The 13558-nt window shown below is 41.7% G+C and overlaps 1 protein-coding gene across 1 annotated transcript; it reads right to left on the bottom strand.

Annotated features, from left to right (window-relative positions):
* Window positions 1–867: 867 nt before the first annotated feature.
* Window positions 868–12417, bottom strand: LOC145439689 (alpha-amylase-like). Its single transcript, XM_080317236.1, has 13 exons — window positions 12237–12417; window positions 11801–11981; window positions 10424–10533; window positions 10221–10306; window positions 9369–9505; window positions 7486–7546; window positions 6895–7080; window positions 6619–6713; window positions 6278–6407; window positions 4324–4399; window positions 4125–4255; window positions 3730–3909; window positions 868–1076 (listed from the first exon to the last, which is right to left on the bottom strand). Exons 2-13 carry the CDS (start codon window positions 11972–11974, stop codon window positions 970–972), a joined length of 1473 nt encoding a protein of 490 aa, XP_080173362.1. The 5' UTR covers window positions 11975–11981; window positions 12237–12417; the 3' UTR covers window positions 868–969.
* Between the last annotated feature and the right edge of the window lie 1141 nt (window positions 12418–13558).

Raw genomic sequence — 13558 nt, 5'->3', positions numbered from 1 at the left:
CGTCATGGTAGCACCAATTCGAACTCACTACATGGGATTCCTCGTGTGCGCCATATTTTCTCTGTAAAAACTGGCATTAATTGTTCGAAAATAAAGATCGAAACGACAGGTAAGGCATGGGCGGGCCAAGCCTCGCCATTGATAACGCAATTCTTCGTAAGTAGCTTAGAATTTATTATAACTGATATTAATCGAATGTGACTGTCACACTGATTCCGAAAATCTAAATACTGATAGTCCTCTCAATTCTCAAAGCATTCGGCGGTAACATAACGTTGCGCTACACGCATACATTGTATCGCCGGTACTACATAGAGCTATATACTTATCAATCAATAAGGTGGATAGCTATGGCGTTGTTTGTAATTCGAGTCAGTAATTGTGAATGTCACATCCACAACAGTTCATCGTGCCGTAGATCAGGAAGACAATGTGTATTTGAAAACGGCGTTTTGAAATGGGCGTCGCCATGTCTGCTATGCTCTTTGATTAATCAACGTATCGCACAATGCAAGATTTCAAGTCGGGTACATAGAATTCGCGAGTGATATTGGCCGCCGGCGTGACAGTCACTTAAATTAGATGATTTTGCAAAGAGGGCGTCCGAGCCCCTAAACCTGAAGACAGCATTGTCTTTACCTCTCAAAGACATGTTTATACTGCCACGAGAATAATTATTCTGGCCGTGATGAAAATTTACCAACAAGTCGCTGAAATATTGCTCAATTCAGTACAAAAATAAATATTTGGAAAAGAGCCATATCTTATACCCAAAAGAGCCATATATGGCTCGCGAGCCATAGGTTCCCGACCACTGCACTACACTATCTCCCACGCAATCACTCAATCCTCAAAGCACAACACAAATTTTCAGAGTAATATGCATTTATTGAGATACTCATTCTATCCTGTGATCATTCATTGAAGCAAATGCGCAGGTTGCTACTTTCACCAACCTACTACTAACGATCAGTGATCACATGGTGCGTCAACATGTATGGCGAACACTTGATCCTCGTTTGGATCGGCGTTGATCACAACATTGATGTAGCCTTGTTCCACCACGTGGCAAGTACCTGCAGAAACGAAGAATCTAGCGTTAATTCCAGAAGCAGCCGTCAGTTGGGTGTGAGACCTAGTTTGTGAACAGGTGGTATGAAAGACTTGAAGACTAGACTTTAACTCAGTGGTTCTTAACCTTGCCCCCAGCGCCCCCCAGGGGGCGCTGGCGATGTTGAAGGGGGGCGGAAACGCTCAGGGGGCGATATGGGGGGCGCTGGGCTCAGGGGGGCGGTATGGGGGGCGCTGGAGAAAAATGGCTTCGCAGTAGATGATGTGGTGATAGGACATATCCTTAATGAGTATTCAGAGCAAATTAACACCGAAAGCTTCGTTACATATAGCCTTCAAAATACATATAGGTTTAATTGTCCATGGGCGCCTAAATGACTGACACCGAATGTTCCTGTCTTGGCAATCTGAACCCCAGAAGACTAATTCCATCTGGCAGGGAAAAATTATATGTCAGTGAAGAAATACCAATCTGAAATCGCGTGCGTCTTTTAGTTTAGTGCGATTGGGCGACAGGGATATTCCTGTTGGGCGATATCCCCGTCGAGCGATTCTATATTTTTTGATATTGCAGACAGGGGGTCACGAAATAACATCATGCAACGAGGTCATACTAACGGGTTCGCCCGCCCGAATATGTTTAATTATTGGTAACGGGCCCTACAGTTTCCAAGAAACCTCACAATGTTCGCTTTAAGTTTTAAGTTTTTTAACGACTACAAAAAGGTAATAACTCCGGATTTGTTGTGCGCAACGTAGATTTTCTGTGCGCAGAGGCAGCACTGCGCACGTGCGCAGCTTAGAGGGAACATTGCACCTAACTCAGCTCTACCGGTAAATGTGTTTACGTGAGCAGAGAGAGGATAAAAATTGATCTCAATTTTCATGCAATTCCCGATGATATTGACCAATTCAATCATTAATTAGTGAAATTTTTCGCACTTCGCGCGACTAGACGAGAATAGCTCCCTCAGTAAATGGACACCCAATGTAGATACCTAATAGGCTATCAGCAAATAGCGGACAGCCTAATGGGGGTCTGGGAGCGAAGTCCCCCGGAAGTTTGGTTTATCACCCGATGGGGGCCCAGGACCAACGTTTTATGTTTGGGGAGGGGGGCTGACGAAGTGCTGTTACGGCCCTGATAACGAATAATTGTACCTGCGGGAACGCCCGAATATGTTTAATTATTAATTACGTGCCCCTTATTTTCCTATACAACAGCTCACTCAGTGCTACTGGTAAATCTGATTACGTGGGCTGAGAGGATAAAAAGTTTATAACGACTTATAAATGTAATTACCATGCATTATAGAAAATATGCAATTACCATGCATTATAGCAAATTTTGGTACCTAGGGCGACCAGGCCACATAGACTTTGCTGACCATCAAAATCACGATATGGGGTTCGTGGGGGCGAAGCCCTCAGAAGTTCGGTTTATCACGCTATGGGTGCGCAAGGCAATCGTTTTTAGGGGGGTTGACGAAGTGCTGTTACGGCCCTCCCTCTTACTCATTGTCTTTATTACATTCCTTACAATATGAAGTTGGGGGGGGGGGGCGCTGGAGCACGAAAATTTTTGAAAGGGGGCGCTGGACGAAAAAAGGTTAAGAACCACTGCTTTAACTGGACACGACTTTGCTCACAGGCTGGACGTATCTCTATTACTATATACATTCGATCTCGAACCCCGATCTTCCCTGCGCATACGCCGCTGCAAACGACGTAGGACGTACCACCACGATACCATGGTGTCCTATATGGTGTGGTGTGGACACAGCGAGATAAAACAGCTTACTGCATTTGGATTACGTCATACTTTCCATTTGACCAAAGGCAAATTTACAGCCAATTGCGACCGGCTTGCTAGGCACTAAATTCGACTAAACGGGTATCAATGGAATGCTGCTGCTGTACGGATTACGAAAACATAAATTTTATTCTGCTCATCGTCTTGGAACCCCCCAAAACCAACCTCGAATTTTGCATTGTGATCTAGTTTTGAATTGTGACGCAGCCATGCTGTCTGGCTCTTTTTTCTTGGCTTCACACACGTTTTGCCAGAAAGAATTCACAATGCCAAACTCGATCACAATGCAAAATTCGAGACTGATTTTGGGGGGTTCCAGGACGATGAGCAGAATGAAATTTATATTTTCGTCATCAGTACAGCGTCAGCTTTCGATTGATACCCGTTTTATCAAATACAATGCTCGGCAAGCCGGTCAAAAATTACCGTCAATTTGCCTTTGACCAAATGGAAAGTATGACGTAACCAATTTCACTGAGCCGTGAGATTTGCTTGTGTGGACACCATATAGGACACTATGCCATACACCATGTCGACACTGGCTGATCGGGCCTAACTACATAACCAATGATGGCAAAGACGGGCATATCATCACAAATCATATGCACAAGCTGAGAGTGCGTTCTAACCTCCACGGAACCCCTGAGACTGGATCACGGATTCCGTAGTGTTCCATGGTTAAGATGGAAGACTACAAATTCTCATTTAACCATATAATCACGTAGGATTCTACTGCTGCTCTTATTATGTGGGAGAATATAGCGATGTTGATGTCCTCGCTGACTACTAAGGTAATGTTCGGTGGTCGGGTTCGTGACACAATCAAATCGGTATGAAATACTTACCGTCACAATGGCCGTCATGGAAATGTCCGTGGATGATATTACAGTACGACCCGTCGGGCATGGAAGTGTATATCCATTCGTCCATGATACCCTCCTTATTAGCCGCGATAAAGCCTTTGTTGCCACGGGAAAATGCGAAATTCATGGTGCCACTGCTAAACCAATCGTTCATGCCAGTGCCTGAAATGACAATACGATATTTCTTTTCAACGGTATTCTATCCTGCCTTATTTGGGACAATAATTATAGTCCTTTTGGACCATGCCTATTTGACAGAAGCAGGGAAATAAAACTATTTGACACCAACAAATCTCATTCATCTCTCGTGTACCGTTGACATTGATTTGCATCTGGTTCTGACCTGGCAATCACAGCGGTATAGGACTCAAACAAACCTTGTACAACAGAGCTGAATTCGAACATGCTTGCAATCTGTACCCAACGGTGTTCACACACCCAGCCGTTGCCGCATGCTCCGTGTTCAGTGATGCTTGGTTGGCTTGCAGGCGGGCCTTGGTCGGCGTTGCTGGATTACATATAAATAAATACAAGTGAAGGCCACCGTACTTTACATATCAATATTAGGATGCTTACTCAAAATAGTAACTTGACATCACTCTCGGTATTCCGTAGGGGTACGCCAGCATGTACGCAGTCAATATCTTGAGATCTATAACGAAGAACGTAGTCTATATTTTCATCGTTTTACGTATTTGAAGTTGTAGATAATTGTAGCGCGGCTTAAAATCGTTCATCAGTGACTATTCCAATTTTTTTGGGCTCTAAGCACGTACTTAGATATATCCCCAATTTATTCCACAATAGAAAATTCTGCTGGGTAGCAATATCTGGACGCGCGAATGCTCACCATCAATGCTCCCTCTAAGCTGCGCACGTGCGCAAATGCGCAGTGCTGAAACGGTCTCTGCGCACAGAAAATCTAGGCTGCGCACAAAAATCCGAAGTTATGATTTTTTTTCAGTCGTTGCGCACTGTTGTCCAAGGGACCGCGCAGGCGCGCAGAAAAATTATAGCGAACATCGCCAGGGGAAAATAGTGTTATCGCTGAAGTCTGAAGCCGAGGCACAAGTGCTGCCCGCAAAGGTAGATATTGCGCTCCGTGAAGAAATGAGAATCTGCAATCACGTGCGCCTCACGAACGAGATTTTCTTTTAGTATGGTCTCGTACGCGTGAGCGATACTGATTTCATTTCAATAGCGCAGTCTTTTCAACGAATGGTGACATAACATGGTTTAACAAAGTTATAAATAACAATGGGCTAGCTCAAAGTTAATCTGCGAGAAACTAACGAATAGTCTTTTCCGCGTGGCATCTGATCACGTATGGTGAGATAGGATAATATGCAAGCCAAATTAACAAATAAGTGCGATTCGTCTAACATGAAATCGTTGTCGGAGCATGTGACAACGGAAAAAAAATTGTAAAATTAGTTGAGAATTTTTCTTTTTCGAGCGAGAAAGGTCTGCTCTGCAAAATATGTCTAGAAGCAAAATATGGAAAAGAATAGCATACATTTTCTTAGGAAAGCCACCGCACTCGAACTGAAGCCAAATCACCCTCAAAATATGCACCAAAGCACACGTGCGATATCCATGATGTCGAGGTTTATCGCCATTGCGCGTGAATGCTTCTTAACCCTTTGCGACACCACAGAGTCGCACGTGTGTTATGGTGCATATCCCGAAAATATTTAAACGCGGTGGCTTTCTGAAAATAAATACCCTCAATGGCTTAACTTCAAGTCGAGACCACTTAATATTTAGAGCGTAGTTTCCCTTCTTCACTCATAATGTGATTATCTGGTGTCATGCAATAAAACTAAATGTAAATGCTGTACTTTGATTCTATCAATGAATCATGTGACTCTAATGGATACACGCACGTCTGGGCTACCCCAAACACCCCAATTGGGGGACCCGATCTCAAAGGGGAGCCAACATTATTTCGTGAATAAACATGAATCATGGAGTATTTTTTTGGAAATTTATGCAACTTTTTCAAACAAGAAATGACAATTGAAACCGTGTACGTCTTAGTTTAGTACGTTTGGGAGATTTCAATATCTTCTGACACAGCAGATAGGAGGACACGAAATAGCATCATATACAAAAGTCATTATACCAACGGGTACGCCCGAAGATGTTTGATTCTATTTAGGGGTCCTACCTTTTCGAACACACTTCACTCGATCAGCTCTACCGGTAAATCTGATTACGTGAGCAGAGAGGGGATAAATATGAATATCAATATATATGCAATTCCCGATCATATTGACCGATTCAATCATCAATTATATAAAATTTTCGCGCGTCGCGCGTCTATGCTGTACACCCAAAGAACACCCAATGTAGATGAAAAGTTGCGGCGAAAAACGTAGGCGCCAAGGGGGGTCTAGGGGGCGAAGCCCCCCAGTAGTTCGGTTTATCACCTTATGGAGGCCTGGTTGCGCACTGTTGTTCATGGGCCTGCGCAGTAAGTTGACGTGTTTGCGCAGACTCGTGAAAAATTAGAGGGAACATTGCTCACCATACGGATTTTCGAAAGTAACGATATCTCCACCGCCGCCGTGACCTCTCTGGTTGTCATGGTTATTGATAAATACCAACGCTTGGTCAGATGGTAACATACCCCAGGCTGGTCCAACATTGCTCAAATACTAAAGTCAAATACAAATACCTTTATGTGCTCATAGTAACAACAATATAAGTGTAACGGTGCCGTATAGTCTGCAATCTGCATGTGTGGTTTTGCCTACCATTGAACTTAAATCTAAAGATATATTCGTTAATGGGAAGACTTGTCTATTCGCAATTCAATTGCCCAGAGTATGAACTCATTGCGGATGAAAAACTATACTTGAACTTTACCGTGAGTTTGTTCTTGTTCGCCGCCAAATCTTTTCCGTATTTGAATTCCGTGACCGGTGCGATCCCGCTGTAATCACTAGCGGTGATAGGCTCGCCTGTGAGCAAGGAGCAGGATTTACACGCATTGTATTAATTTTCCCCCTATGCACCGGCTTTTTAGAACATGGTAATGCATTGAATATTGGCAGCAAGCATGCGCCACATCACTCAGCCTATCCAATTAGTTAAACAGCAGAGTCAGGATATTTCAACAGTCAAATAAAGTGCTCTGCTCACCTCCTTGATCAATAACTTCTTGATAGATGTAAGGATCTGCGCCAGGTCCGAAAACGTCCGAATTCAATTGGTTGACATTATCGTAAATTATTTGGAGATCTCCCGGCCACATGTGTTTCGTAGCGTCCACCCGGAATCCAGCCACTCCGAGTGACATGAGGTCGTTCATGAAATCGATGATTTTTCCTGACGGAAAGAATATCAAAGTTTTTCGATATTGAAAATTTTTTCTGCGTTGTGGAAAGTTCCATAGCGAAAAACCGGATCCCAAGCGAAGCAGAAAATGGGTATATTGGACAAAGAACATGTGAGTTTGGACAAAATTATAGATATAAGAAGGTGTTGCTCGAGGTGTGAAATGTCTGAAAACCTACAGGACTTCGCAATTCAAGAAATAGCTGTAATGGCATATACAGACATGTACACACATGCGCTATATTTTTCTACGATGCTAGCGAAATAAGCAAGCGAAACTATTTCAAATATTGTTGGCGAATTCGACAAACTATTTTGCTTTAACGTAACGAAGATTTCTTTTTTGCCCGCTGAGATTTCTTTTAGTCTATTCCCCTGCCGTCGTTATTGGCTTACCTCGAACGTAGTCTGTTCCCTGGTTGAGATCGACTAAACCCAACAACTTGCAGTTGCGTACCTGAAATGGGCAGAGTTGCTTTACCAGTGTTTCTTAACCATTTATCTATCGCTGTCCTCTAAACGTTGTTGGGTGGATGCGTGGCACCATAACCGCGAAATTTGGGAAACTGGCGAATAAAAAGGCCATCACTTCCGCCCACTCTTAATGTTATATTTCAATCTTATCGATTTGTTACCTGCAAAACTACCTGATGACGAAATTAAGGTCATGCCTTTCGCTTGTAACCAGTGGTGAGCGCAGAAAATAAGACAAAATAAGCAAGCGAGTCAAAAATAAAGACAGATGTTATGAAGGACAATATATAGTTTTTATAGTTGTAGTTTCAACAATCGCCTTTTATGGGCGACCCTTTAAAAGCAATCCGTGGACCCGAAGGAGGCACTCTCCGTGTAGAATCGTTTGCAAAAGCCAAAATGTGTGTTATGGTCAACAGCTCTGACAGATAAATCAATGAATCAAGGAAAGTTGAAGGTTGAAAATAGGGGGCCATTGATTTTTCACAGCGTTATAGATGCTGGGAACGCTGCGTTACGGTATTACTTTTTAAATCGTTTCAAATGGTAGGAAGGTCAATAATGTTTGATGACTATATACTAGTTTACTTTATGATGCCCTTGATACGGTTCGTGTCATTTTAAGCTGTCTTATCGAGTGACTCTTGGCACACAAACTTAGTATTATCGTACACATTATAGCGATCGCCATTCCTGGCCACTCGCACAGCGAACGAAAATTTGTTGCAAGTTCGTTACAAAAGTACACTAAACTTGATATTATGTCTTAGGAAATTCGCAATTGTTGTCAATAAGTCGGGCTGACACCAGAGCTTCAGTAATATGAACGAGACCTGCTATATTCGGGAAGCTTTGTTGATAAGAATTTGTGATAAAAGTCGACTTTTCAAAATTGCGGTTTTTAAAGCCGTCAGGCGGTTAAATTCACATTAGGTCAAGGCACGTGCACAGTAGGATTACGACTAGAAAAAAATCCAAAATTTTGTGTGTCCTGTAGTCACAAATGATGAACTTTTGTGTCCTGATTTCAAAATTCACAAAAGTTAAGACTGTTTAAACAAAAACCTTTCGCACAATTTTTTTTTCTAGTTTTCACTATGAAGGATGGGCTCTCTTTTGTAGATACAGACTATATAATATATATAGCGTATGATTTGAATTTAACTGACACAATTCCAATTGCGAATATTTTAAATAGTATTTTGGTAAATTGTGATTGCCAAGATTGAATTAATCCTATCGTCTTCTTGTTTTCAGTCAAAATAAATAATTAATAAATAATTATTATTTTCGATTTTAGATGTAGACTGTATGTGTCGTATAATTTCAATTTGTATGACACAAATCAATCTGGGTGTTCGAAAAGGCGAAAGTAGAACAAGTCAAGATATTTTCAGCGTTCTAGAAAACCGATTAGAGGAATATGATAGACAGACAGACAGACATTTTATTGCTTCGTATGTATGGGAAAATTTGAAAAGGTCATATATCATATGTGACACAGCATCTGTTGATACTCGACGGCGGAATTGAGTTGTTTCGAAACTGCAAAATGCAATGATCAGCAAGGCTTTTCATGAACCACAATATATTGGTTGCCAACATCATATTATCGATTCTTAAAGCATATATCAGAATTCTTCAATCCAACGTCTTCAACAAATCCAACTCTCAGCCACAAATTTGGAGATGATGAGGTAAAACACCACGAAAACCTGGTTCAATCCATCAAGCCAGAATTTCAGGTGAAAATATTTTAAAAGTGTAGTGTACAGGTCATTCCATGAACTATTTATTTGTCCCACCTGATTAGGATCAGCGTAGCTTTCAATATTTCCACTTCCAGTTATGCAATTCAAATCATTGAAGTCGGTAGAACTATAAGGAACACCTGGAAAGGACTTCGTGTCCGCGTCGAAATACGTACCACCGGTACCAGTACCTGTGCAATATCACAATCTTCTGCATTTCATGTTTAGATAATGGATGCAGTTGCAGATATCTACGAGACCACGCAAAACTAATCAATTCGCTGTCACTGTACCTAGAGAACCACAAGGCGGAACAGCGGAGTCCATGTCTTCATGTACGACGATTTTATGATCTGCGCTGTATAGCATGGGAATATTAAATCAAAGGTCACTTCAATTTTGTGGTTTTATTTGTGAAACTAACTGCTTGCTTCTTGGAATTTATATGTGAATTCATTTGCTTATAGTTCATATAAAATTTAATAAAAATATGGTAGCATAGTGTTCTGATATAAACCTTATTGTTATTTATGACCTCTGTGGTCATAACATGACATGCGGTTTCTTGAGGTTTTGATATCACATTGTCCTTTCCCGGGCAAATCGCACGACTTACTATGCTTGGGTGGCAACATTCTCCGTCGGACAAAACAATTATGACAATTTATGATTTGGCTTCTCTAGCATGAAATATGACAAAGCCGGTGTAAATCGAATGCGGATTCGGTACTGATTAGGAAAATATAAATGGCCCTGGAACCTCCCACAATCATCATGGAATTTGAATTGTAACGTATTTGACATTGTGCTCAGGAGCAACGAATAGAGTAGGATCTATTTGTAGAGCAATGACCGCCTCGGTTTGAGAACTACTGTTATAGATCATGTACCAGCAATCCAGCTTACCTGTTCCTCCTGACCCGCACATATGATTAATTACGATGTCAGCGTAAATTCTCACTCCTACGTTGTTGCAACGTTGCACCATGTTGCTGTCGAATGAAATGAAATATTTTCAGAGATAGGCTACTCATACTACGGTATAATCGTAGTGTATGTTGGTTGAAAATAATTATTTTCATAGTCCATAAGTGCGCAAAAATGCTCACATGAATGCATCCCTATTTCCCGATCTCGTATCCAGCATATACGATATAGGTTGGTAGCGTTCCCACCAAGGTCTATCAGCAATTATACGATTTTCTGTCGGCGGCGAAATCTAAATGTTTATATAAACAATACATGATTGCCTGCATGATTATAAGAATGAAGATAATAGTGCGTTATAACGTCGTAAACTGCAGGGTCGAGACGAGGCTGGAACAGCAACCTAGTCGTTGTGACGGTGGCGCTTAGCAGGCTGCGCCACTCGCTTCCCGCCGCGCTCGTCATGCTCCATAACAAACCTCACACCGTGATTTAATTTCCCGAGGCGTTGATGGAAAATACATTCTTGGGGCAGGAAAAGAGATGGTGTGAACGTGAGGGTCACGTTCGCGTTCTGCGTGTGAACCTCAGAAATTTAGAGGTTCACGTTCATAAAGGAACCTTGATAGGTTCTGCACAGTAAAAAATTTTCATATAGGCCTACCACAATTCTTTGCATTTTAACTTCGGACTACTTCATGCATGGCGCTGGCAGCATAACAAAATCAACACTAAACGACCATGCTCCTCGCCAAGCTAAAAACTTCACTTTCTTTATGTTACAAAAGTTTGCTCGAAATATTCAGCTTTCCGTTTGTGAATATTTGGTGACTCTCTTTACTGCGAGCTTGACCCACAATCACACAACATCAAGAACGAAATTCACTACATGTAGGTAGTCAGTGAATGGTTCTTATTCAACCAATCAATGGAATTGATGTAAAGAATACATCGTTGTGTAATGTAAAAAATCTAGCAGGCGTACGTGATCCATCTTGAGTCAATATGTTTATTATATCATGAAAACCAAATCCGTGCGATTGGAGTGTTGGCTACTGTATTACTTGTTTTTGTGGTAATATCGGTAGCAAGTATAAAAACCAGTTCTACACTCTGTTCACGATTAATTGGACAATAATCAGAAGCCGAATACATTGTCCGGTCTGGCCTACAACGTTAAGACATAAGCTTATATTCCGTTGCAAGTCCTCGTCGAAATTGTTGATAAAGCGACGGAACATATTGATTCTATGGAATTATTATAGCGTTTGATTGCTAGAGTTGATAAATTTGGTTATACGGTTAAAATGTCAGCACTTACTTCAGCACTGTGGCATAATGCAGCCTGAGTCATCGCAATTGGTATCATGTACAATAATATATCACTTCACTGATATGTACGGTTGGAATTAGCAATATGACGTCACGTGACGTCATATGTTCACCTGCGCGTTCACACAGAACCTTTCAAAGAGGTTCGGGTTCACACGAACCTGGACCTTTCAAGATGTTCGCACCATCCCTACGGGAAATGATGGGACATCTGTAGCTGTACCAACCTGCACCCCACCAACATTGTGCGGGGCGAGGAACGTTTCGCACTCGTCGGCTATCGTGTCCCAGTGCCATTCGAACAGATGGACCAATCCATATCTGCCTGTTGCGAAGTGTGGATCATCAAATCCCCCCAACACCGTTCCGAAAAGGACGGCGCCAATAATAAGATTCAGCATCTCTGTCCTGCAATGAAAATAATACGGATATTTGGTTTGCACAATCGCCTCCGTAATGTTCATGGTAATTTTGACCAATCGTTGAACAATGGAAGAATTCAAATTCAATCCATTTCATAGCCTCCGGGTCAATATATGCCCCCGTGATGTTTTTGCGCAGGGTTAAGTCAATTACTGAGATTACGAAACTCCATCCATAGTGTTAGGTCTCAATAACGATTACATCAAAGAAAATAGTCGAAAACACATATCTTGTACTTACTTGTCGAACGCAATAGCAACGTACAGTTGACAGAAGAATACGAGTTGTCTCTTCACAATATGCCTACACGTTCGTCCCCGCGCATTAATATACCCGTTGTAATCATTGGGAAAGCAACACCTGCATGATTATGATTCTTCACTGTAACTTCACGCAATCTCTCTCTATCCCTCTCTCTCTCTCTCTCTCTCTTCTTCCCTCTCTCTCTCTCTCTATCCCTCTCTCTCTCTCTCTCTCTCTTCTTCCCTCTATCTCTCTCTCTATCCCTCTCCCTTGTGAACGAAAACTTCAGGAAAGAGGAGGGGTGGTGTGATGGAGTTCACAATACAGGTAGGCACGTGTATATTACAATATGACGCAGTTGCATGGTCATGGCCACTGTATGATTTTCCGGTATGTATCGTTGAATCATCGGATCCGGATTTTATTTTGTGCGTAATCTTAAAATCCGAAACGTGCTTTCTCATTTTCCAACGTTCCAAAATCGATCATGTGTAACAGCCCTGCTCCGGAGCCACAATGACTCCGTAATCTTCGGTTGGCATGACCAGTCATGCGGTCATTGTAGCGTAGCGTGCGGCTGCGGATACAGAAAGAGGAAGCGAATTTTCGTGGTGTACGGGCTTCCTTCGTGTGACGCTGTCGCTGTGTTCGATCTTGCATAGGATTGGAGCGTCTGATGTACTCATTGCGCCTGCCTCCGCCGAATCTGCAATGTGTCTCTTGCAGAGATGAGCATGGATTAGGATTAGGTCTTGAAAAAACAGGATTTGTGAAATTTTGTCGGATTTGGATTGGATTTGGATTGGACATTTTTTTCAGAACGGATTAGGATTTGGATTGGATTTACCTATTTTCTGGGAGAATGAAATGTCGTGTGGCAAATGGCGACAAACTTTATTCAGATCAGTTATTAATGTACTTATGATTACTAAGTTATCTTGAATCAAGTGAATCGTTGGCTGTGAAAGAAAATTTTCGAATCCCTCCATTGCATAAATTAGTATTTTTTTCTGAATTTTCAGTTGGAATCGGATTAGGATTGGACATGGACTTGAATATGAAAAAGTTATGGATTAGGATTTGGATTTGAAGGTTCGGATTTGGATTGGATTAGGACATAGAAATTTCAAATCCGCTCATATCTGGTCTCTTGGTCAAGTAGTTCCTGAAGGATCGTAGACAAGAAGACATTCTCTTCTGACCTATAGACAGAACCACGATCAAAACAGCTGCTCAAGTCTGATTGTAAATCGAGAACGCGATCTTGCTGCCCATTTTATTATCACTGAATCTAAATGAAAATATTAATTTTATTTATC

Source organism: Botryllus schlosseri, chromosome 5, assembly GCF_051294905.1.
Source record: "Botryllus schlosseri isolate E-star chromosome 5, Bs_hap1, whole genome shotgun sequence".
In the NCBI taxonomy this organism is placed as follows: Eukaryota; Metazoa; Chordata; class Ascidiacea; order Stolidobranchia; family Styelidae; genus Botryllus; species Botryllus schlosseri.
This window is presented reverse-complemented; position numbering and strand designations above follow the sequence as displayed.